The sequence below is a fragment of the Grampus griseus genome (genome assembly GCF_964374135.1).
Source record: "Grampus griseus genome assembly, chromosome: 7".
Classification (NCBI taxonomy): Eukaryota; Metazoa; Chordata; class Mammalia; order Artiodactyla; family Delphinidae; genus Grampus; species Grampus griseus.
In genome coordinates this window covers 38711393-38738299 of record NC_139001.1, presented here as the reverse complement: position 1 = coordinate 38738299, position 26907 = coordinate 38711393, and the positions used below count along the sequence as shown (strand labels likewise).

At 40.1% G+C, this 26907-nt stretch overlaps 1 protein-coding gene across 2 annotated transcripts in view; it reads right to left on the bottom strand.

Annotated features, from left to right (window-relative positions):
- HECW2 (HECT, C2 and WW domain containing E3 ubiquitin protein ligase 2) overlaps positions 1–26907 on the bottom strand; it is a gene marked incomplete at both ends in the record, with an annotated part of 244574 nt that overhangs the window by 69985 nt on the left and 147682 nt on the right. For both annotated transcript variants that reach the window (XM_082657673.1, XM_082657672.1), the window contains 3 exons: positions 9807–9903; positions 11834–11936; positions 15245–15379. In XM_082657673.1, coding sequence (XP_082513799.1) covers positions 9807–9903; positions 11834–11936; positions 15245–15379 — 335 coding nt within the window. The remainder of the gene's footprint in view (positions 1–9806; positions 9904–11833; positions 11937–15244; positions 15380–26907) is intronic.

Here is a 26907-nt window from a genome sequence, read left to right as displayed (position 1 = left end):
CTTCCCTGGCAGCACAGTGGTTAAGAGTCCCCCTGCTGATGCAGGGGACACGGGTTCGTGCCCCGGTCCGGGAAGATCCCACATGCTGCAGAGCGGCTGGGCCCGTGAGCCATGGCCGCTGAGCCTGCGCGTCCGGAGCCTGTGCTCCGCAACGGGAGAGGCCACGACAGTGAGAGGCCTTAGTACTGCAAAAAAAAAAAAAAAAAAAGGATAATGATGTTAGATGCCTTGTTCAGGTAGATTATATCATCTTATTTCTCTGATGAGAGAGATCTGAAGATATGTTAAATTAATAATAATGTGGAGGTGCAGAGCAAAAGTAGAAAACTTCTTGAGTTCCCTTTTTCTTGCTTTTTGCTGCGGCACGGTTCTTTCAGAGGAACAGATATTGACTAGACGTGGGGGGAGGAGGGGTTGTGGCTGAAGTTGGTAACAAAGAGAGAAAATAGAGTTCTCCTTATTTTGTGCTTTGCGAAAGAGCAGGGATTTTGTTTGTATGTTTGTTTCTTTTGTTTTTCAGCCCAGAACCTCTAAGATCTCTCATTAGAAAACTGAGGGGCTCATTTCTGCAACGTTATTTTTACAGAAGACTCTCTAGAGGACCATGAGTTGCTGAGTAGATGCTATAATATACAAATATACAAAACTAAAGCTTATATAATTTTTATAATTTTTCCTGACTGAGAACAGCACGCTTACCAAGTTGGGGAAAACACTGAAACCTGAGTTAGATGTTAACTCTGTGAAACCAGGAGTTCTGTATAAGCAATGTTTGTACTATCATACTTGAAATTATGTGTACTTCTAGCCTGTAGAAACTTTAGAAAGTAATGATGATTTTAAAGATATGAGAGACTAAGAACACCATAAGAAGGATATCTGGTAAATTATATTTCATATAAACATATACCTACATTTCATATTTCGTATCGACATATACCTACATTTACTATATATGCAAAGTGCTATTCTAGATATTTCAGCAGTGAGGAAGGAGAAATAATGAGGAGTTGGATGAGATCCCTACTTGCAAGGAGCTTATAACCTAATTGGAAAATTAAGCATAAGGACTTGAAAACTCAAATTAAATCACAAAAGTCACATAACCAAAATAATAGGAGGGACAACTTGATACATAATTAATGATCAAATTAGTGTCTAGACCAGAGGTTATGACACCTGGATGGGCCACTGGAATTACACGGTGAGTTTTTTTTTAACATCTTTATTAGACTATAATTGCTTTACAATGCTGTGTCAGTTTCTGCTTTATAACAAAGTGAATCAGTTATACATATACATATGTCCCCATATCTCTTCCCTCTTGCATCTCCCTCCCTCCCACCCTCCCTATCCCCCCCATCCAGGCGGTCACAAAGCACCGAGCTGATCTCCCTGTGCTATGCTGCTGCTTCCCACTAGCTATCTATTTTACGTTTGGTAGTGTATATATGTCCATGCCACTCTCTCACTTTGTCCCAGCTTACCCTTCCCCCTCCCCATGTCCTCAAGTCCATTCTCTAGTAGGTCTGCATCTTTATTCCTGTCTTGCCCCTAGGTTCTTTTTTTTTTAGATTCCATATATACGTGTTAGCATACGGTATTTGTTTTTCTCCTTCTGACTTATTTCACTCTGTATGACACTCTCTAGGTCCATCCACGTCACTACAAATAACTCAGTTTCATTCCTTTTTATGGCTAAGTAATATTCTGTTGTATATATGTGCCACATCTTCTTTATCCATTCATCTGTTGATGGACACTTAGGTTGCTTCCATGTCCTGGCTATTGTAAATAGAGCTGCAATGAATATTTTGGTACATGACTCTTTTTGAATTATGGTTTTCTCAGGGTATATGTCCAGTAGTGGGATTCCTGGGTCGTATGGTAGTTCTATGTTTAGTTTTTTGACGAACCTCCATACTGTTCTCCATAGTGGCTGTATCAATTTACATTCCCACCAACAGTGCAAGAGGGTTCCCTTTTCTCCACACCCTCTCCAGCATTTATTGTTTCTAGATTTTTTGATGATGGCCATTCTGACCAGTGTGAGATGATATCTCATTGTACTTTTGATTTGCATTTCTCTAATGATTAATGATGTTGAGCATTCTTTCATGTGTTTGTTGGCAATCTGTATATCTTCTTTGGAGAAATGTCTATTTAAGTCTTCTGCCCATTTTTGGATTGGGTTGTTTGTTTTTTTTATATTGAGCTGCATGAGCTGCTAGTATGTTTTAGAGATTAATCCTTTGTCAGTTGCTTCATTTGCAATATTTTCTGCCATTCTGAGGGTTGTCTTTTCATCCTGTTTATGGTTTCCTTTGCTGTGCGAAAGCTTTGAAGTTTCATTAGGTCCCATTTGTTTCTTTTTGTTTTTATTTCCATTTCTCTAGGAGGTGGGTCAAAAAGGATCTTGCTGTGATTTATGTCATAGAGTGTTCTGCCTATGTTTTCCTCTAAGAGTTTGATGGTGTCTGGCCTTACATTTAGGTCTTTAATCCATTTTGAGTTTATTTTTGTGTATGGTGTTAGGGAGTGTTCTAATTTCAATCTTTTACATGTAGCTGTCCAGTTTTCCAGCATCACTTATTGAAGAGGCTGTCTTTTCTTCACTGTATATTCTTGCCTCATTTATCAAAACTAAGGTGACCATATGTGTGTGGGTTTATCTCTGGGCTTTCTATCCTGTTCCATTGATCTATATTTCTGTTTTTGTGTCAGTACCATACTGTCCTGATTACTGTAGCTTTGCAGTATAGTCTGTAGTATAGCCAAGGAGCCTGATTCCTCCAGCTCCGTTTTTCTTTCTCAAGATTGCTTTGGCTATTTGGGGTCTTTTGTGTTTCCATACACACTGTGAAATTTTTTTGTTCCAGTTCTGTGAAAAAGCCAGTGGTAGTTTGATAGGGATTGCATTGAATCTGTAGATGGCTTTGGGTAGTAGAGTCATTTTCACAATGTTGATTCCTCCAATACAAGAACATGGTATATCTCTCCATCTATTTGTATCATCTTTAATTTCTTTCATCAGTGTCTTATAAATTTCTGCATACAGGTCTTTTGTCTCCTCAGGTAGGTTCATTCCTAGATATTGTATTCTTTTTGTTGCAATAGTAAATGGGAGTGTTTTCTTAATTTCACTTTCAGATTTTTCATCATTACTGTATAGGAACGCAAGAGATTTCTGTGCGTTAATTTTGTATCCTGCTACTTTACCAAATTCATTGATTAGCTCTAGTAGTTTTCTGGGAGCATCTTTAGGATTCTCTATGTATAGTATCATGTCATCTGTAAACAGTGACAACTTTACTTCTTCTTTTCCAATTTGGATTCCGTTTATTTCTTTTTATTCTCTGACTGCTGTGGCTAAAACTTCCAAAACTATGTTGACTAAGAGTGGTGAGAGTGGGCAACCTTGCCTTGTTCCTGATCTTAGTGGAAATGGTTTCAGTGTTTCACCATTGAGGACGATGTTGGCTGTAGGTTTGTCATATATGGCCTTTATTATGTTGAGGAAAGTTCTCTCTATGCCTACTTTCTGGAGGGTTTTTATCATAAACGGGTGTTGAATTTTGTCGAAAGCTTTTTCTGCATCTATTGAGATGATCGTATGGTTTTTCTCCTTCAATTTGTTAATATGGTGTATCACGTTGATTGATTTGCATATACTGAAGAATCCTTGCATTCCTGGGATAAACCCCACTTGATCATAATTTATGATCCTTTTAATGTGCTGCTGGATTCTGTTTGCTAGTATTTTGTTGAGGATTTTTGCACCTATGTTAATCAGTGATATTGGCCTGTTGTTTTCTTTCTTTGTGACATCTTTGTTTGGTTTTGGTATCAGAGTGATGTTGGCCTCGTAGAATGAGTTTGGGAGTGTTCCTCCCTCTGCTATATTTTGGAAGAATTTGAGAATGATAGATGTTAGCTCTTCTCTAAATGTTTGATAGAATTCGCCTGTGAAGCCATCTGGTCCTGGGCTTTTGTTTGTTCGAAGATTTTTAATCACAGTTTCAATTTCAGTGCTTGTGATTGGTCTGTTCATATTTTCTATTTCTTCCTCGTTCAGTCTCGGAAGGTTGTGCATTTCTAAGAATTTGTCCATTTCTTCCAGGTTGCCCATTTTATTGGTATATAGTTGCTTGTAGTAATCTCTCATGATCCTTTGTATTTCTGCAGTGTCGGTTGTTACTTCTCCTTTTTCATTTCTAATTCTATTGATTAGAGTCTTCTCCCTTTTTTTCTTGGTAAGTCTGGCTAATGGTTTATCAGTTTTGTTTATCTTCTCAAAGCACCAGCTTTTAGGTTTATTGATCTTTGCTATCGTTTCCTTCATTTCTTTTTCATTTATTTCTGATCTGATCTTTATGATTTCTTTCCTTCTGTTAACTTTGGGGGTTTTTTGTTCTTCTTTCTCTAATTGCTTTATGTGTTACGTTAGGTTGTTTATTTGAGATGTTTCTTGTTTCTTAATGCAGGCTTGTATAGCTATAGACTTCCCTCTTAGAACTGCTTTTGCTGCATCCCATAGGTTTTGGGTCGTCGTGTTTTCATTGTCATTTGTTTCTAGGTATTTTTTGATTTCCTCTTTGATTTCTTCAGTGATCTCTTGGTCATTAAGTAGTGTGTTGTTTAGCTTCCATATGTTTGTATTTCTTACAGGTTTTTTTTCCTGTAATTCATATCTAGTCTCACAGCTTTGTGGTCGGAAGAGATACTTGATTCGATTTCAAATTTCTTAAATTTACAAAGGCTTGAATTGTGACCCAAGATATGATCTATACTGGAGAATGTTCCATGAGCACCTGAGAAGAATGTGTATTCTGTTGTTTTGGGATGGAATGTCCTATAAATATGAATTAAGTCCATCTTGTTTAATGTATCATTTAAAGCTTGTGTTTCCTTATTTATTTTCATTTTGGATGATCTGTCCATTGGTGAAAGTGGGGTGTTAAAGTCCCCTACTATGAATGTGTTCCTGTCGATTTCCCCTTTTATGGCTGTTAGTATTTGCCTTATGTATTGAGGGGCTCCTATGTTGGGTGCATAAATATTTACAAGTGTTAAATCTTCTTCTTGGTTTGATCCCTTGATCATTATGTAGTGTCCTTCTTTGTCTCTTGTAATAGTCTTTGTTTTAAAGTTTAGTTTGTCTGATATGAGAATTGCTACTCCAGCTTTCTTTTGATTTCCATTTGCATGGAATATCTTTTTCCATCCCCTCACTTTCAGTCTGTATGTGTCCCTAGGTCTGAAGTGGATCTCTTGTAGACAGCATATATATGGATCTTGTTTTTGTATCGATTCAGCCAGTTTATGTCTTTTGGTTGGAGCATTTAATCCATTTACATTTAAGGTAATTATCTATATGTATGTCCCTATTACCATTTTCTTAATTGTTTTGGGTTTATTATTGTAGGTCTTTTCCTTCTCTTGTGTTTCCTGCCTAGAGAAGTTCCTTTAGCATTTGTTGTAAAGCTGGTTTGGTGGCGTTGAATTCTCTTAGCTTTTGCTTGTCTGTAAATCTGAATGATATCCTTGCTGGGTAGAGCAACCTTGGTTGTAGGTTTTACCCTTTCATCACTTTAAATATGTCCTGCCACACCCTTCTGGCTTGCAGAGTTTCTGCTGAAAGATCAGCTGTTAACCTTATGGGGATTCCCTTGTATGTTTTTTGTTGCTTTTCCCTTGCTGCCTTAAAAATATTTTCTTTGTATTTAATTTTTGATACTTTCATTAATATGTGTCTTGACATGTTTCTCCTTGGATTTATCCTGTATGGGACTCTCTGCACTTCCTGGACTTGACTATTTCCTTTCCCATGTTATGGAAGTTTTCAACTATAATCTCTTCAAATATTTTCTCAGTCCCTTTTTTTTCTCTTCTTCTGCTGGGACCCTTATAACTCGAATGTTGGTGCCTTTAATGTTGTCCCAGAGGTCGCTGAGACTGTCCTCAATTCTTTTCATTCTTTTTTCTTTATTCTGCTCTGCAGTCATTACTTCCACTATTTTATCTTTCAGGTCACTTATCCGTTCTTCTGCCTCAGTTATTCTGCTATTGATTCCTTCTAGAGAAATTTTCATTTATTTTGTTGTTTATTATTGTTTGTTTGCTCTTTAGTTCTTCTAGATCCTTGTTAAACATTTCTTGTGATTTTCTCCATTCTATTTCAAAGATTTTGGATCATCTTTACTATCATTATTCTGAATTCTTTTTCAGGTAGGCTGCCTATTTCCTCTTCATTTGTTAGGTCTGGTGGGTTTTTGCCTTGCTCCTTCATCTGCTATGTTTTTCTGTCTTCTCATTTTGCTTAACTTACTGTGTTTGGGGTCTCCTTTTCGCAGGCTACAGGTTCATAGTTTCCGTTGTTTTTGGTGTCTGTCCCCAGTGGCTAAGGTTGGTTCAGTGGGTTACGTAGGCTTCCTGGTGGAAGGGACTAGTGCCTGTGTTGTGGTGGATGAGGCTGGATCTTGTCTTTCTGGTGGGCAGGTCCATGTCTGGTGGTGTGTTTTGTGGTGTCTGTGGCCTTATTATGATTTTAGGCAGCCTCTGTGCTAATGGATGGGGTTGTGTTTCTGTCTTGCTAGTTGTTTGGCATAGGATGTCCATCACTGTAGCTTGCTGGTCCTTGAGTGAAGCTGGGTGCTGGTGTTGAGATGGAGATCTCTGGGAGACTTTTGCCGTTCGATATTACGTGGAGCTGGGAGGTCTCTTCTGGACCAGTGTCCTGAACTTGGCTCTCCCACCTCAGTGGCACAGTTGATGCCTGGCTGGAGCACCAAGAGCCTATCCTCCACACGGCTCAGAATAAAAGGGAGAAAAAAAAGAAAGAAGGAAGGAAGAAGATAAAATAAAATAAAATAAAATAGGGCTTCCCTGGTGGCGCAGTGGTTGAGAGTCCACCTGCCGATGCAGGGGACACGGGTTCGTGCCCCAGTCCGGGAAGGTCCCACATGCCGCGGAGCGGCTGGGCCCATGAGCCATGGCCGCTGAGTCTGTGCGTCCGGAGCCTGTGCTCTGCAACAGGAGAGGCCACAACAGTGAGAGGCCTGCATACCGCCAAAAAAAAAATAAATAAATAAAATAAAAATAAAATAAAGTAAAATAAAATAAAATATAGTTAGTAAAATAAAAAATAATTACTAAGAAAAAAATTTTTTTTCAGTAATAATAATAAAAGAACCCTAGGACAAATGGTAAAAGCAAAGCTATACAGACAAAGTCACACACAGAAGCATACACATACACACTCACAAAGAGAGAAAAAGGGAAAAAAAAAAAATATAACGTTGCTCCCAAATTCCACCTCCTCAATTTGGGATGATTCCTTTTCTATTCAGGTATTCCACAGATGCAGGGTTCATCACGTTAATTGTGGAGATTTAATCCGTGGCTCCTGAGGTTCCTGGGAGAGATTTCCCTTTCTCTTCTTTGTTCACTCAGCTCCTGGGCTTCAGCTTTGGATTTGGCCCCGCCTCTGCGTGTAGGTCACCAGAGGGCATATGTTCTTCGCTCAGACAGGACGGGGTTAAAGGAGCAGCTGATTCGGGGGCTCTGGCTCACTCAGGCCGGGGGGAGGGAGGGGTACGGAGTGCGGGGCGAGCCTGCGGCGGCAGAGGCCGCCGTGACGTTGCACCAGCCTGAGGCGCACCGTGCGTTTTCCCGGGGAAGTTGTCCCTAGATCACGGGACCCTGGCAGTGGCGGGTTGCACAGGCTCCTGGTAGGGGAGGTGTGGATAGTGACCTGTGCTTGCACACAGGCTTTTTGGTGGCAGCAGCAGCGGCCTTAGCATCTCATGCCCGTTTCTGGGGTCCGCTCTGTTAGCCGCGGCTCGCGCCAGTCTCTGGAGCTCCTTCAAGCAGCGCTCTGAATCCCCTCTCCTCACGCACAAGGAAACAAAGAGGCAAGAAAAAGTTTCTTGCCTCTTCTGCAGGTCCAGACTTTTTCCCGGACTCCCTCCCGGCTAGCCATGGCGCAATAACTCCCTGCAGTCTGTGTTCACGCTGCCAACCCCAGTCCTCTCCCGGTATTCCGACCAAAGTCCGAGACTCAGCTCCCAGCCCCCATCGGCCCCGGCAGGTGAGCAGACAAGCCTCTCGCGCTGGTGAGTGCCGACCACTGATCCTCTGTGCGGGAATCTCTCCGCTTTGACCTCTGCACCCCTGTTGCTGCGCTCTCCTCCGTGGCTGCGAAGCTTCCCCCTTCCGCCACCCGCAGTCTCCGCCAGTGAAGGGCCTTCCTAGTGTGTGGAAACCTTTCCTCCTTCACAGCTCCCTCCCACTAGTGCAGGTGCCGTCCCTATTCTTTTGTCTCTGTTTTTTCTTTTTTTCTTTTGCCCTACCCAGGTACGTGGGGAGTTTCTTGCCTTTTGGGAGGTCTGAGGTCTTCTGCCAGCGTTCAGTAGGTGTTCTGTAGGAGTTGTTCCACGTGTAGATGTATTTCTGGTGTATCTTTGGGGAGGAAGGTGATCTCCGCCTCTTACTCTTCCGCCATCTTGAAGCTCCTCCAAGTTGTACTCACTGGCACAACGTGGCCATCCCTGGCTTCACATCAACATGATCTCAGGCACAAACCTCCTTGTTTTTCCATTTTGTTTTTAAGTTACTTGTTGAAACAACTGGCCCGCAGTCCCAAGGACTGTCGCGGCTTCGGCTGGTGGGGCCCCTCCAGAGCCGGCAGTCTCAGTGAGGCCGCCCTCCCCTCGGTCTCCGGGGCAGTTCAGTGACGGCGGAGGGAAGAGACCCCGAACCAGCTACAGTGAGGTTTTAAGAAATTAAATGCTTGAGCTCTACCCCAGACCTCCTGAATTAAATTTCTGGGCAGGGCATGGGAGGACAGAGGGTATAAATTCAGAGAAGGGAGAGGAGTTGGGGGAAGCAAGACCTGGCATTCTGTACCTTATAAAACTCCCCAGTAATGCTGATAAAAACAGCCTGACGCAACTTAGTGGAGCAATATTTGAGAATCACTGCCATGGGGCAGGATGGCACCATTGGGCAAACGTATTCCTGTCAGTTAACGTGGCATGTGACCAAATGGGCTTTGAGTTATGCAGGATTTTCAGCAGAAACTCCCACGTCTTTCCATCTCCACCTCTCTGATGCCTAGCACACCAAAGTTGAGAAATACTACACTAGATCATGAGCCTGAGAGTCCACAGTGGGGCCGAAAGGCTTCAAGGAGGGGCATCTTACATTGAATTTAAAAAGAAAAATCTTGCCAAACATAGAAGAAGAGAAGAGTTGCCAAGGAAAAGGAACAGCATGTATTCAGGAAAGGAAAACTGGGCTTAAAGTGTGATGCACTGAAGAGTTGTTTAGAAGAAAGGGTTCCTGCAGGGGAATGCTAGGCTCTGGAGAGGATCAGATTTCTTCCTTGGGTTCCACTGTGTTTTTATTATGGAAAATTGTGAATACCAAGTCTAGGATTTTATAAATCTCAATTCAATAAACTCTATGTTACTTTTGTTTACTCAAGTTACATTCTAATAGGCAGTGTCTTATTATTTTTGTTATAATCTGCACATCTAGGATGCATTCTTGGCTGTGAAATTTTCATATTTCTTCTTTAAAGTTGGTTCCAGGTTCTTTAGTCAGTTTCATTCAGTCCTCATACTTAACAGAGAAAAGCCAGGACTACATTGACCTGATATTAATAACGAGGTATCTGTGTACAAGATGCCTTTGTTCAGAATGCCACAAAGCAAGAGTGAATTTCCAAGACAATTATCAGTGTTACTGAAGATTTAATGGTTGGGGCTTATGCAACCTGAATTAAATACCAATATTATGGTTACCTGAGTGAGTGATTCCTGGTAAGATCAGGTTGACGCTCCTGTAGAATTTCAAAGATGTTGGGCTGGCGCAGAAATGCAACAATCTTGTCATTGTAAGCTGAAAAAACATACATATGTAACAATATTTTAAAATCTGTTATTTTATGCACATAAATCCAGACTTTTTAAGTTTTGTTTTTCTGGTTAATGTTCCTTGTATTCAAAGTCATAGTTTAGAGCCACTATAGATGCTTAAATTCCAATTTGTGTCTATCCTGTTATATGAGTATTGGACTTAGATCTGTTAGGTATGACTGACTTAAGCACTCATTAAACTCATCTGATGAGCCAAATTTATCATCAAATTGCAAGATGAGATCACCTACAAGATTCTAGATACTGATTGTTTTACGCTACTGCTTACTAAAATCAACCTTATAAGCAATTGTTAAAAATAGAAAACCATCTTCTGATTAAATGTCAGCCACCTACAGAGGTGAAGAGGTAGAGTAAGAGTTGCTAAAATACCGTAGTTACCAGCAGCAACTACCAATATGCAGAGGCAAACCATTCCCAAATTCTATGTGGAAATAAATGCCATTAAGCCACAGGGTAGCTCTTTACCAAACCAACTACACCAACAGCTACAATACAACCAGCATCATCAATTATGTACATAATATTTTAAAAGGAAAATCTATATCTTAGTCAAGGCTGGCTAATGTTTACAGAAATTTTAAATTTAATTAACGTTTACTAAAGGCTCTGTTAATACTCTTTTGTCAAGAAAGTAATTTGCTTACTTAAGATAATTCATCTTGATTCCATTTATTTATAATCAGAAATACAGATATATTTAAATTACAGAACTGAGTGTCTGAATTCTCAAACATCAGAGATCCTAGTTCAGTCAATACTCTTGTGCTCATAAATATGATCAAGAAACATGCCTTACTTTAACAAAATATCACTCAAAAGAAGTATAATTCTCTCGACATTTGCCAGTTCAAATTTTAGCTGCATCATGCTAATTTTAGTAAAATGTAAATAAAATAAAAAAAAATACTATCTGCTAACATGGAATCCCATTGTCAAACTCAAAGTGTCCCTAACTGCACATTTAACCACATATAATAAAAACATTTTTATAATTGAGGTTTTGTCAGCAGTTTTTACATTCTATCTAAGATCAGAGACTAGGTAACTTTTTAAACAATTTTATAGTACTTTAAAATTCTATGTGCAGCATTTAGTATCATATGAGTAACAGCATAATAAAACATAGACTGTTCAATTTCTACCCAAGGTTTCTTCTTATTCAGTGACTGTCGAACCTTTTAGGACATGGGCATTGCATTATATTTCATGGTAAAGTCTTTCTTAAAAAAGTAAAAATTTTAAAGCAAAACCAGACAAATGGAGAGTTGCTCAAATTTAAGATGGAACAGGGAGCCCATCTGGCCTCCTGCCAGTCTGTCCACTCCACCTGCCTTAGGGGCTCTAGGTTTGAAAACTGATCTACTTCAACCTCATCATTTTAGTAACAACTCAAGTTGTTCTTTAGGCCAATTTGCCTACATTCATTTATTTTTATTTTACAATTTTGAAGACTTCTGCTGTCTTGCATTTGCTACAAAACCCCTTAAGAATGTGCCATCATTGCTTTCTTATTTTGTGAGGCTCACACACCTTTTAAACTCTGTCTCAAGCATTAAGATATATACTAAATAAATGCTTGTCCAAATGCCTAATTTAAAATGACCACACAATACAGCGGCCTTAAGAACTTATTTTTCCTTAACTTCAACAATCTAATATAATAGTTCTACTCAGGTAAGGTAGAGTAGTAGAAAAAATTCTCACCCTATAGGATTTTACAAGACATAAGTGTTTTGAGACTCAAATCGATTTCTTAGGGATAATGCAGCAGTTTTTCAGTACAGGGCAAATGTAGCAGGCTGACAATAGGGAAGTGTATCAGCAGAGAATGCATGGTACACACTGACATGAAAAGGAAAGATAAAGACTTTGGGAAAGAGATGACATACCCACTGGAACCATGTCCTGGTACTGTGGCCTACTAACTGTATTGAACGTACTTGATGGCCTGGGAAGAACTGGTGGTCCTGCATGTCGAGAATCTTCTCCTACCTGCAAACACAAGCAGTGTTTTTGTTCTGCACCAAATCCTAGAATACTTTACATCAGTACCCCAAGCCAAGTTGTTCAGAACACTTGACAATGAGCATTGTTAAGTACCAACTGATCAGAACAGAGGCTAGCTGAAGAGCTGACACAGGACTCTCAAAAGCTCTGCTACAGTTGCTGAATTGAGGGGATGGGTTGGGGTATAACGTCCCTGAGAGGGGCCAGGGCAGTAATTGTTGACCAAGTGGTACAGGAGTAGCTCAAAATGCCTACAGCTCTTGGGGATGTAGATGCTGAATACCTGTTCCTCAGGAATAACTTCTACCTGACAAAACACAAACCTGCAAAAGTACAATCAGAGAGAACACTTTGGTGGTACAAAATTCATCGGGCAGTGCAGGATATACCTTCTTTTGGCCAAGGCAGGTCAGGGAATTCCCTGCCTCAGCAGAGGAGGGGTTGAAGAGCAGCAGTCCTCATGTGGGTTTCCGAGTTGGATATCATCTCCTCAGAAGCAATTTTACATGCCTATTAGAGCACCCAGTACAACAGCTTTTTCTGGTTTGAACCTCCCACACCAGCAAGCTAATCACAGCAGGTGTGGAGGAGCTAAATAGGGTTGCCCCAACCTGAATTAGTTACATACTGATTATAGGCTTAGAAACTCATACATACAAGGAGATAAATAAAAACGCCCATTAATAATCTTACCAGAAAACTCTAACACTGCTTTAGCTTCTGTTTTAGCATTTTTCCCCCGTACTACAGAAGTCTTTTAAGACAACAGTAGAACAGTTAAATAAGAGAGTAAGAGAACAAAAGGCAAAACAACCTCCTGGATTTATAAATTGGTACTTTTAAAATACAGTTTCTACTCCCACCCATTCAAACCCTCACAACCATTTTAACATACTGCATCCGTTAGGTGTTCAGTGAGGGTTTTTCTAAAGGCCCTAAAGCTGGAAATATCGTCCCCACACTTGACTGCTTGTTTATCCTTCAAGAATGTTCTCACTCATTCTTCAATGTGTAGTTCAAACAGCCCCTCCTCGATGAAGCCTTCCCTTCCCTTCAAGCTGACATGAAATGTCACCTTCTCTGAGCACCCACAGCACTCGGGGTACATTTCTAAAGCAGCTGCCATTATTAACAGTCTATGAAGCATTTTTTGCTTGTATTGTTATACATCTGGATGGTTACTTTTATATATTCTCTCCTTAATAAGAACACAGGAACATACATTATTTACTTGTATCCCTCACACCAACCACGTTTCTACACTACAGGTGTTTAGTAAGTATTCATTTGTTGGATGGAAGAGATACCAAAATTTCTACTACCTGGAATATTTGCTAAATAAGTCTAAGAGAATGGCTGGGAAGACTTGTGAATGTAACCAGAAATTTCCCACTCTGCTTCTCTTGAGTTATTGGCTCTGAGAAACGAAGTCAGCCCCTCTTGGGAGAGATTCAATCATTAACTATACCTTGTCAGTCACCAAACTTATCATTTCAATCTACCAACATATACTTTCCCTCCTGTCAGTAAGTTGCCTTGTGTCATCATTTCCCAGAACAGCCAAAGGTCTTCTCCTTGACACCCTGCTTCTTCAAACCAGACATCAAACCAGACCATTATCAGTGGGCAAGCTGTGATAAACGTCTGTATTACTGCAGGATGTGCGTGCTTCCGACAGCTGGGCCAGAAAGCACATTCCCCTCAAGGGTTTAACAACGCCGAGACTGAATGCTGAGTCTTTATGGGGTCGTCTCTGTTCCACTGCTCAGCTTCCGTCAATAAGAAGAGAAGTTCTCATTCAAATTTTAATGTGTACCTTAGTATCCCTACTGCTAGACCATGAAACTAATTCAAGTTCTGAGGCAGAGGAGTTGAAAGAAAATATAAGTATAGCTACTAATCCCATGCACGTAGTCCTGATCAGACTGTACAGCCAGCGTCATATTGTGACGTCAAATAAGGCAAGCATCTAAAGTGCACTGGTTGTGTGATAAAACGAGGCAGGGCCCTGATATGCTACATATCACGCACAAGGTCCAAAGGTGAGAGGTCTGTTCTGCTTTTTAGATGAATGCTATTAGCATCATCCAGTTCACCACTAATGTTTTATATGACAGCCAGGTAGAGATTTATTAGCTACTCATAAAACATGAATATTTTTGTGCATACCTCATCCTGCAATAGATTTATATAACATTTTTATGTGAGCTTCTCGTGTGTACTCTTCTATGTCTTCACTTACAACCAGCAAACACACATAATCATTAGAGCCAGTATGTAAATCATGAGGGGAAATTCCAAGAGTGGAATTTTGATGAATCAAATCCAGTTATTTATTACATTCATAATCTTTTCTTATAATAGAAGCTACAAAAATATTTGACATACAATATAATACTGAAAATATGATATGCACATAGATGGAACGTGGAAATGGCATGCAGGAAAAGAATCTTAATTCTTCTTGTCTAAGGGAATTTTTAGAAACAATGTATATCAAGTGATAATATATGACAATTCAAAGCATAAGTCTTTATTAAGGAGAAAATATGTGACCTAAAACATTCCTGTTTTATTTATTTAACCTGCTACAGAAAAAGGGAAACAGGAAGAGATTATTTCTTTTCTCTTTTTTCTTTTTCTTTCTTTTTTTTTTCTGGTTAGATTATTAGAGAGCCCTCATGTGGTTACCATGGGACACTGCAAACTAGCAAAGTATAATAGAGTACGGTAGAGCTTTTAGTAATTCTTAATGCTACCCATTTTCTCTGAGCACTTAAGAGTACATAAATCAACCCTCATACATATCCTAACTTTAAAGAATATTAGTGAGGATGCCACAACCCCATAGCATTGGCCGAAGATCTTAATCTAATCCAGCAATCCTCACTTAAGAAACTTCCCTATCTTTAACCTAATTTTAATCCCCTAAAAAAGTTACATTCCTTCCTTCCTATGAAGCTGCTCTTAGGTATGCAAAAGGGCTCATCATCATCCTCTCTTGAACACTGTATTGCATTATGAATTCCCTCACCATCCACTGAATTTTTTTTTTCTAAATCTCTAATTTCTTCAACCTTTCCTCACATGTCCTACTTTTTAAACCTGTAATTTAGGCTCTTTGAGTTTCCAGAGAAACCCCGTTAACATTCCAACACTTTCAGCCTCCAAATGACAGTCTCTAAATCAAACTAGAAAAACAAAACAATAAGAAAGAGCCAGCACGATTCCATAAACCCCACATCCCGTGCTTCTATCAGCCAACAGGTCGGTCGCTAAGGCTCAGGACTCACCTCGCCTGCGCTGTGGCTGCGCTGCCTGGTCAGGTGCTGTCGATGCACCAGCGCGCTCGTGGGTCTGCTGCTCTGAAGCGGGAGCCGGGGATCGATGAAGGTGGTGGTACGCGAGTTGTGGTCGACAAAAAATGCCTAGGAAGCAACCCACTCAGTCAACACTCCGTACATGGCACACACCTGTCTAGCAGTCCTATCATTTCACACATGCAGGGAAAGACCCACTTTGGAGTGAAAACCTTCGCTCCGTTTTCTCGTAATTTCAAATCTTCGGGAGAATTTCTCCTTCTTCCCTCAGGACAGACCAGAAGAGAGGAAGCCACGCTTAGATTGGATGCAGAATGAAGACAGCAGGAAGGAACATTGTTCCTGGCTTTAGGAAATACAGTCATCAAAGATAGGATCTCAGAAAGAAGCCCCCTGAATGGACATTTGGGCTTCTCTCTTAACTGATGCTCTTTGCTCTTACTGCTATTGGTTATTACCAAGTTTTTCTTTCAAACATCATTGGCTTCTCTTTTCCTTCTATGTAATCAGCTACCAAGTCCTCCCCCATTTTCTCATTAGAGTGTCTCCTCTATTTGTCCCATCCCAGCCTATCATTCATTCCATCATTTCAGGGTTTTCTCTTAAACGTGTAATTATTAATAGTTTCTCAGCTGTTCCACGTCTCTACAACCTTATTCACTGAATGGCACCTCACTATCAGAATTTTTTTTTTCTAAAAGCTTTGACTACATTTCCACTCCAATCCAAAGCCTCTAATGGCTACCTGTTATCTACAGAAAAAACATTCCAACCCTTTGGTCAGTTTTCCAAGACTCTTTACCATCTCCTTCTTACTTTCTTTCCAGTTTGGTCATTGATCACACACCCAGATAAATTCTATCACATACAATGACTCAGGGCAAGACACTTAAGTTCTCTGGGCTATAAATTTCTTATAAAAACACGCCTCCTTCATTCATAATAAACATTTATCCACCATAAAGTGATAGGAAGGAGGAAACCAGGTCTGTCCTGTTTACTGCAGAATCCTTCGTGACATGAAACCATGAATGAGCATAAACCATTTCCCTCAGTTTTGCAGTAAGGATTGCATGTAATGTAGAAAGGCCTTTAAAAATTCTGTTTGTTTAATTTTAAAACTCGATGTAAGTGCAATTTTTCATTATCATTAGGAACAAAATGGTGTTAAGTTTGCAATGTAAAATTCATTCAAGGTAATAATGAAGCCCATTATCTCAAGGATAATTAGAAAATATAAGTTTTCCATGATCAGATAAAGTTAATTAGGTCAAGATAAAAAGGACTATTAGGAGAGCCTGGAGACTCATTACTGATAAATGTCAGGAGACATGATATATGCCAAATAACCTAAGCAAAAAAGAACTGATGGAGCTCTGTTAACAAAGTACCTTAAAGACTAGGAATGAATGCATCTAGGCAAATCTCAGGGGCAGATGGTATATTTATGCTGATTAAAAATTCACCTTTCCATTATGAAACAAAATGTGTCTGTAGATAATCAGGAAACAGAGCAAAATAATTTGTAAGTAGCTCCCAAATAGGGGGAAAAATGACTTCTTTAAAAAAAAATAACTTTAAGCAGAATGTGCACTAGAAACAAAGCAGAGAAATGGCCAGAACAAGAATCCTTGTCTGTCCCTTCTCTCGATATCCGATTTCCAGGTACAAAGACTGGATTAAATGGAAGTCTTGTAGGACGGAGTCACCAACCTCACATCCCTGGGTAATGCTCCCTTTTCCATAACCTATCAGGTGGAATATCTTTCTTCTCTGATCTTGTAAAAATGTACACCAACAATAAACCCTACACAGGCTTATATTGTCAGGCTCTGGTCTCAAATGTGACACTAGTCCCCGTTTGATTTGAGCTTCTAATACACATGTATGTATATTATTTCTGCCACTATTTAAAATGTCATAAAATAGAAATTCATTTTTTTAATATACATTTCAACATAATAGGTATTATAGTCAATTTAATATTCTCTTTATGTATATTAAGATTAAGCTCTTATTACTACAACAATAATATTAGCCATGTCGTTTAAGGGGAAAATACAAAGAGTATGAAAATAGAATTGCCTATTTACCTAATGTCTTAGGAATGTTTTGAAGGAACAGGTGGTCATTTAGAGGTAATGATGAATCACTTGTAATTATAAGGACAAATGGGTGTGTACATCTAGGTCAGTTGTGATTTACATGGAGTGTCATAGTATAATTTGACGTTAAGAGGCTTCTCTAAAATCCATTCTATAAAAAATTATACTGTAAATGCCTTCAGGGTGGGGACCCTTTCTTACTCACCCTGTTCTCCCTAATAGCTTTTAGGGCTGCATCTGGGAGAAAGAGAGTGCTCAGTAAATAAACTGCCAAAAACTCGAACAGCAGACTCCTGACCAAAATACAGGAAGACAACTGACAATGAACTAACCAAGTATTAAAGGTCGCATTCTTTTACGTAAGCATAGAAATACTGAAAGATTTGAGAAAAATACATGAGAGAAGTGTGTGTGTGTGTGTGTGTGTGTGTGTGTGTTGGGTGAAAAGTGTGGAGAGCTGAAGACTATAATACCACACAAATAGGATAAAAGGTTTTAAAACACCTCATGTGGACATGGATAAACTATCAAGTTAAAACTTGAGAAGTCCGAGACAAAGTAGTGATTAAATGCTTGGGATCTAGCAAAAGACAAGCCTGGGTCTGAGCTCTAGCTCCACCACTTACTACTGACACAACATTGGGCAAACTACTTAACTTTTTCAAACTACAATTTCTTTTCTGTTAAATAGGTATAATAACGCCTACATCAAAGGAAGATAAAATGAGATGGTTCATATAAATTTCTGAACATAGTACCTGAGACCCCTTAAATGTGAGTTAATATTATTATTACTAATAATAACAGTATTAACTTCCGAGACATTTTTCTAAGGATTACAGTGGTTCTCCCTGCAGCCCATAAACAAAGCTCAAAAAAAAAAAAAAAAAGGGGTGAACCCACACTTCCCAGGCTCCTTGTAGGTACGTATGGCCTAGATTAAGTTCTGGTCAATGAGATGTAAACAGAGGGTCACATGATACTTCTGGAAAACTCCTTTCCAAGGAGATTTTTACAAGGTAAAGCCCTCCTTCTGTACTTCATCCATTCTGCTCCCTGAAACAAAGATGTAATTGCCGAACCCCAGCAGCCACAACGAACCCTGAAGATGAGGGATGGCTGAATAAAAAGCCGTAAGGAGCCAAGGCTCTTACAACTTAAGAAACCACCTTAAGGGCCCTAGACTGCCAGTCCCTGAACGTCTTTATGTGACAGAATAAAATCTTGTAAACTTTGTATAGGTCCCTGTCACAATGCAGCCAAACCAAATCCTAACTGATGCACTGAAGTCAGCAAAGAAGAACGCATAAGCTGGCCACCACCATTATGAATACGGATTTTCATTATTTCATAAATAATGATTTCTCATTATTGTTCACCTTTAATACAGTTGGGTAACAGTCCGAGATTTAAGTGAAATGCAGAGTTGGGAAAGTATAAAGCTGAGATTTGAATCCATCTTTCTGACTTCAAAGCCCAGTGAGCAGTGCCTCTTTCCCCTCCCTCTCCTTTTCATAGTTCTCCTCTTTTTCTTCCATTCTTTCTGCCTCCTATTTTTCCTTTTGATGTTCTTCCCACTCCCCTCACACAGTACTTGATTTTAGAAAAGTATTTAAGTATTTATTGAATTAGGCCGACAATAACTGTCACTCAGAGTGCTGGGCCTCACCACTGTCTCAGTGCTGAAAAGGTTGCTACTGATGCTGGACAGCAAACTGTACGTCCTCTGCACAATCTGTACGGCTCCCCTGCTGGAGGGTGGGCTGTGGCTGGAGCATAGGTGCTAATTTGTATTCCACAAGGAGCTCAGTTTCAGAGTAAATGGAATGTGTATACTGTTTACATGTGCTTTTTATGTCTGCCAAGTACTTGGGGGAAAAGTCTCAATTAAGACCACTATCGAAACCATGCAGCTAGCACACTAGCACTAGCCGAGGGCAGCACGAAGAGGCAATTCCTTGGCATGTGCTTTGGCTCTGCTCCGCTCCCTGTGTGACCCTGGACAGGCTTCCTTGGTGCTTTGCTATATCCACGTAAAGGAGATGACTGAGGTCACAACTGAGTTGTGGAAGATGTATTCTACTTTAAAACAAAGATCAAAGCATAGAAAAAATACAGTGCAAATTTTAGGCTTGACATTTCTATTTGTGATGCACAAATCGATTATGTCACAAAAGTGGATCACTTTCCCATAGGATGTCCTAACTAGTTCAAGCCAGTAATGAAGTTGACCTATTCCTTTTTTAAAAAAATTTAATTTGGGTCACCATTTTATTTTTTTACGTCACCATTCTTGAATAGCCTGCCTTTATTTATGAAATTGTCTACCATGTATCAATAAATACTGTCTGAATAAACAGTATGTTGAGAAGGCAGACCACATCAAAAAAAGCAATTGTATTAAAAAAGGAGTCTTTTCCAGATTAGCCACTAGCAAAGCAAATTTTGAACAACACAGATTCCCTACTGTTAAGTTTCATTAAGGAAATTCACTCAAGCTTCCCAGTGCTGGACCAACTAGGGCTAACAACATAATCAAAAACTGAAAGGAATGCAAATACCCAAATTCAAATCTCATTTTAAAAACGTCTACCCTTTCGCTGCTTCAGGGCATGATCAGAGTCAGAAAATATGGGCTGGATGGAGCCCATATTAGTGAGGCCAAACAAAATACACTTCTCTCTTTACACAATTCTTTTTTTTAAGCTTCTGTTATTTTAAGAAAAGAAAAAGCATCAGTATTTGTGAAGAAATACCAACCTCAGGCTCAACAAATCTAAGTTACAGAAGTTTGAAATTGTTTCCACTTACATTTTGCCAAACCAGGAATCCGTATTAAAAGACCGTGTAAACAAAATAAAACAAAAAGCACTTGTAACTATGCTCCAGAAAGACATCATCAGATCTTTCTTTCTCTAAAGAGCTATGGAAACAAAGAGAGAACAATAATTTAAAAGATAGCAGCACTGCATATTGAATCTGTTCTAACTTCTAGTTTCTCAACTCTATAAAGTCTTAAAATGCTCAAAAAGTTCATTGTAATCTACTTTAATTTTTATAAAGATTGTAATTTACTCACGCATTCTCTCCCTTCCGTAATATAAATCTCAGTTCCTGGTCCCCTCTCTAGTATTTCCCCAATTATAAGGAATAAACATGCTATCATTTTCTCTACATTATATCCCAGACAGAACTCCATTACCAATACTGGAGATGAAAAGCACTGAATAGTAGAGTTTATTGTAACTAAAAAAATAGTCATGCTAACATTTTCTAACATTTGGTTCATCTGAAGGAGTGAGTGGTCCCAAATATCTCATGACATCTATCAATAACAAAAAAGTTAAAGAAGGTTATTTTGTTAAACTGCTGTGATCAGAGATCTAAAGTTGCTAGGAGAGAAAACAGGGACACATGGCACCGTGGATAAGTAAAACATCCCCAAAACTTCAGATGTAAAATGTTAGCAAAGGGAGGGGTGTGGTATTTTATGTATTGGGAGTAGTGGTATTTAGGTGTTAGAAGTATAATATAGGGGAGCCAGTGCCATGCTGGGGATGGCATGGACCAGCTTACAGGAGCTGATGGTGAAATCTCAAGCTGGTTGATGATGATGCTGGCAGCCTGAAATTGGCTATGGTGGGAGAATTTACACCATGGAAAATGGCAAATGCTACAGATCAGCCTTCCTCCCCACCGCCCCTGAGGAGCTGGTTGCTAAGCATTTATCAGCACGTCACTGCAGAAGACCAAGGATGGAGTTATCCAAATCAGCACATTTCAGGTAGAATAGAAGGGCATTGCCATGAAATTTTAAAATAGTACTCTACATTTTTTTAAAAGAGTCAGTGCTGGTCAGAGGACAACTGTTTAAAGATAAAAGGCAAAGCCCATCTTCATACTTGGGCAATTCCTTCAATATTCCATGAGTTTAGCATTTTACTCAAAAACACATTCACAAAACCAACCTCTGCTTTATTCTCTCATTCTGAAAGGTATACTGCCCTAGAAGGATTCTTCACCTCTGCCTCTATGTGTGAGTTACTTTTTGGTCTAACAAGATTGTACCCCCTGAAAAATAAGCAAGAGATACTCTAAAAACTATGTGTTATTTGTAAATTTAGAGTTTAATTTCATCTCTACCTGGACTGCTGTGTAACTGGAGGTGATTAAACCAGATAACCACCACAAAGAGGTATTAGTTGTTTCAAAGCAATTAAAGAGACATGTCACAAAAATAACTAATATAGTGCTCTAATGAATGAAAAATATATTTTTCAAAGTGTAGAACTTATTCTGCTAAGAGACTTTTGGGATTCACTTGAAACCTCCAAATATTAAGTTGCATTTTACTCATTAAGAGGAACCTGACCCAGTAAACTGTGGCCATCAGCTTCATGTGGGACTGAAACCAAAGTCTATGTCATCACTGGGGCAACTTCTACAGCCACATAAGCTATTAGCATCTGGTAAAATGAGAATCCTCAAGTAGGCTCTGACTGTGGTAACTTTCACTGTACAAATATTTGTTCTCTTCTAAAAAATCTATCCTCATAACCATGATTCCTACTTGCCACGGTCATCGAAGTTGAATATTTGGACCATACGGATACTCAAATCCCCAATGTGACATCCAAAGTCACAAAGCCCTAGACTTACAAAGCTTGGCTTTAGAGATGGATGTCAATTTAGCTGGGTGATATTATAGCAAGTGTTTTTTGTAGGGAAAAACACAAGAAACTATGGGAAAAGACATTTCACTTTAAATAAGGAGATGGTTACCATTTTATATTTTCATTTAAAGAGCCCATGACGTTTATATCACTTTTAAAGCTCAAAGTTTCAGTATAGGCTCAAGTAGAATGAACTGGGGAAAGCAGCCTGTGTTAATACTGTTAACAAAACAAAGAGGCAGGAAAAAAGTTATTCCATATTCAACATCTGAAAGGGGAGTCAAAAATAAACACTTTTCTTAAAAATTAAACCAAATGGTAAGTCCATTATATAAACTTATTAATAAGAAATATCAAGCTTTGTAATATTTTTCTAATTGTCCATGTCATTGTCCATGTCATTTTGTATCATTCTCTCTGTTATCCTTAACCCTCTGTAGTGATGCTTCCACTGATTTTACTCCATTTGATATCGGTCTGTGATTGTTAATTTTATGTGTCAACTTATCTGGGCCACTGGGTGCCCAGACATTTGGCCAAACATTATTCCAATGTGTCTGTGAGTGTGTTCCTGGATGAGATTCACCTTTCAATCAGTAGACTGAGTTAAGCAGATCACCCTCCCTAATGTGGGGGGACCGCATCCAATCAATTGAAGGTCAAAAGGGTGAGTAAGAGGGAATTGCCTTGGCCTGACTGAGTTGGGACATTGGCGTTTTCTTGGGTCTCAAGCTGCTGGGTTTTGGATTGGATCTTACACCATCAGCTCTCGTGTGTGTGTGTGTGTGTGTGTGTGTGTGTGTGTGTGTGTGTGTGTGTGTGTGTGTGTACGTAATACAGGGTCTCTCAAAATGTTCCCATTACTTCCTTTTTTTCTCTCTTAATTTTATTTCTTTCTTTTTGGCTGCATTGGGTCTTCATTGCTATGCGTGGGCTTTCTCTAGTTGTGGAAAGCGGGTGCTACTCTTAGTTGTGGTGCACAGGCTTCTCATTGCAGTGGCTTCTCTTGTTGTGGAGCAGAGGCTCTACGCATGCGGGCTTCAGCAGTTGTGGCACGTGGGCTCAGCAGTTGTGGCTCATCGGCTCTAGAGTGTAGGCTCAGTAGTTGTGGCACACAGGCTTAGTTGCTCCACAGCATGTGGGATCTTCCTGGACCAGGGCTTGAACCCATGTCCCCTGCATTGGCAGGTGGATTCTTAACCACTGCACCACGAGGGAAGTCCTTTTTTCTTTGTTTTGTTTTTTTATACATCTTTATTGGAGTATAATTGCTTTACAATGGTGTGTTAGTTTCTGCTGTATAACAAAGTGAATCAGCTATACATATACATATATCCCCATATCTCCTCCCTCTTGTGTTTCCCTCCCACCCTCCCTATCCCACCCCTCTAGGTGGTCACAAAGCACGGAGCTGATCTCCCTGTGCTATGCGGCTGCTTCCCACTAGCTATCTATTTTACATTTGGTAGTGTATATATATCCACGCCACTCTCTCACTTTGTCCCAGCTTACCCTTCCCCCTTCCCCCTCCCTGTGTCCTCAAGTCCATTCTCTACATCTGCATCTTTATACCTGTCCTGCCCCTAGGTTCTTCAGAACCATTTTTTTTGATTCCATATATATGTGTTAGCATACAGTATTTGTTTTTCTCTTTCTGACTTATTTCACTCTGTATGACAGTCTCTAGGTCCATCCATCTCACTACAAATAACTCAATGTCGTTTCTTTTTATGGCTGAGTAATATTCCATTGTATATATGAGCCGTATCTTCTTTATCCATTCATCTGTCGATGGACACTTAGGTTGCTTCCATGTCCTGGCTATTGTAAACAGAGCTGCAATGAATACTGTGGTACATGACTCTTTTTGAATTATGGTTTTCTCAGGGTACATGCCCAGTAGTGGGATTGCTGGGTCGTATGGTAGTTCTATTTTTAGTTTTTTAAGGAACCTCCATACTGTTCTCCATAGTGGCTGTATCAATTTACATTCCCACCAACAGTGCAAGAGGGTTCCATTTTCTCCATACCCTCTCCAGGATTTATTGTTTGTAGATTCTTTGATGATGGCCATTCTGATTGCTGTGAGGTGATACCTCACTGTAGTTTTGACTTGCATTTCTCTAATGATTAGTAATGTTGAGCATCTTTTCATATGTTTGTTGGCAATCTGTATATATTCTTTGGAGAAATGTCTATTTAGGTTTTCTGCCCATTTTTGGATTGGGTTGTTTCTTTTTTTGATATTGAGCTGCATGAGCTGCTTGTAAATTTTGGAGATTAATCCTTTGTCAGTTGCTTCGTTTGCAAATATTTTCTCCCATTCTGAGGGTTGTCTTTTCATCTTGTTTATGGTTTCCTTTGCTATGCAAAGGCTTTTAAGTTTAACCATACACAAAAATAAACTCAAAATGGATTAAAGACCTAAATGTAAGGCCAGACACTATAAAACTCTTAGAGGAAAACACAGGCAGAACACTCTATAACATAAATCACAGCAAGATCCTTTTTGACCCACCTCCTAGAGAAATGGAAATAAAAACAAAAATAAACAAATGGGACCTAATGAAACTTAATAGCTTTTGCACAGCAAAGGAAACCCACTACTTCTTCAAAGGAACCAAACATACCCCCCCAGTGTGTTCCCTTTTCCACGTCTTTGAGTGTTCTCCTTCCTTTCCCATTCCAAATTTTCTCTTCTCCACAATCTAATTTTATCAAAATCCTACTCATTGGGCTTCCCTGGTGGCACAGTGGTTGAGAGTCCGCCTGCCGATGCGGGGGGCACGGGTTCATGCTCCAGCCCGGGAGGATCCCACATGCCGCAGAGCGGCTAGGCCCGTGAGCCATGGCCGCTGAGCCTGCGCGTCCGGAGCCTGTGCTCCGCAACGGGAGAGGCCACAGCAGTGAGAGGCCCGCATACCGCTTAAAAAAAAAAAAAAAAATCCTAGTCATCATTCAGGGTTCAGTTCAAATCCAATCTTTACTATGAAAACTCTCCAGGTATCCCATGCCAGAAATAAGTCTTTCTGTACCTATACTAGTGCATGATGCACGTTCTGTGCTTTTATAATCCAAATAAGAGGAATTAGGGGTAAAATGGTCTGGGCAAGGGGTGCTTAGTGGCTTTACACAGGAAGTGCATGATTCTGTGCAAATGTGTGGATCTGATTTCAGTCCCAGTTCTAAAAAGAAAGTTACTTATCTGGCTAAGGATGTTTTTAAAACACTATCTTCATGACCATAGCTTATGGAGATTGCAACCACCAGAGCAGAAGACCACTAATCTAGCAAGAGAACAAATCTACCAGAGAGACCACAATAAACAGAACACTCATAGCAGAGAAACAGAAAATGCTCTGGGTTGTTATACAGGTTTCAGGCAGAAGCAAACACTCGAGGGCAGACTACTGTGCAGTGATCAAGAACAACATGGACAAAAAGAACAAGAACAACAAAAGGAACCCTGTTGTGACAAAATTATTCTGTTGGACCACCTCAGTTAAGGGAGATCAGCTGTTTGTTAAGAGGAGGAATGGGACACTGACACTAATTCTTCAGTGTATCTTTTATGTCATTGTGTATTTCCCATTAGAGTAAGGATTTAACCATCAATAACAAATCTTTATCATTTTTATAAAAGTCTAAACTGATGAAACTCTTTAGTTGTTGTTCTACTTACTGTAGATTCTTGCTTCTACCTAACCATTCAAATCAAGATTTTGGAGAGCTGGGTAGGAATAACCAAGTGAGTAGCATTCCTGGCTTAGTGTGCTGTATGGTCCATTTTATTTTGTGGTGTTTGAATAATCCATATTTTGCTTTCCCCAAACTAAGTCATAAACCTCTAGAGGCTTTGTAATTGTACTGCTTTTATCTTCTACACTATAGATAATAATAAGTCAATTACTGAAGAAGTTGTTTAATTCTAATCCTAATTGTTTTTCTTCCATTTGTAATCCTGTGATTATCTAAGTGGATGCCAACCACAGCTCCAGGAGCTAGACAGGACGGGTTACTGGCCCTCACTTTAGAGAAAACTGAGGTTTGTAGAAGTTAGATCAGAAAGACAGCGATGGATCCAGGAATCCTGATCCACAGCAGCATAATTTCCTCAAATCCTCCAAATTAAAAATGAGAAGGGGGCTCCCCTGGTGGCTCAGTGGTTGAGAGTCTGCCTGCCGATGCAGGGGACACGGGTTCATGGCCCGGTCCGGGAAGATCCCACGTGCTGCAGAGCGGCTGGACCCGTGAGCCATGGCCGCTGAGCCTGCGCGTCCGGAGCCTGTGCTCCGCAACAGGCGAGGCCACGGCAGTGAGAGGCCCGCGTACCGCAAAAAAAAAAAAAAAAAAAAAAAAAAAAGGGAAGGGAGGGAGAGAACGAAGGGAGGGAGGGAAGGAAGGGAGGGAGGGAAGGGAGGGAAGGGAGGGAGGGAAGGGAGGGAAGGGAGGGAAGGGAGGGAGGGAAGGGAGGGAGGGAAGGGAGGGAAGGGAGGGAAGGGAGGGAGGGGAAGGAGGGGGGAGGGAGGGGAGGGAGGGGGAGGGAGGGGAGGGAGGGGGAGGGAGGGGAGGGAGGGGGAGGGAGGGGAGGGAGGGGGGAGGGAGGGGGGAGGGAGGGGAGGGAGGGGGAGGGAGGGAGGGTAGGAGGGAGGAAAGAAAGGAGCAAAGGAGGAAAGAATTTTTAAAAATGAAGAAAGAAAAAACACTCCTAGGTTAAGTAACATTTGGTTTTCCTTATTAAAACTCATATTCGTCTACCAGATCTATTATCCCCATGAACACATACTAATGATCAAACCTAGCCAAGAACCAGAAGTATTTTAACCAAGTCACATTTTAATACTACTGATACATATTT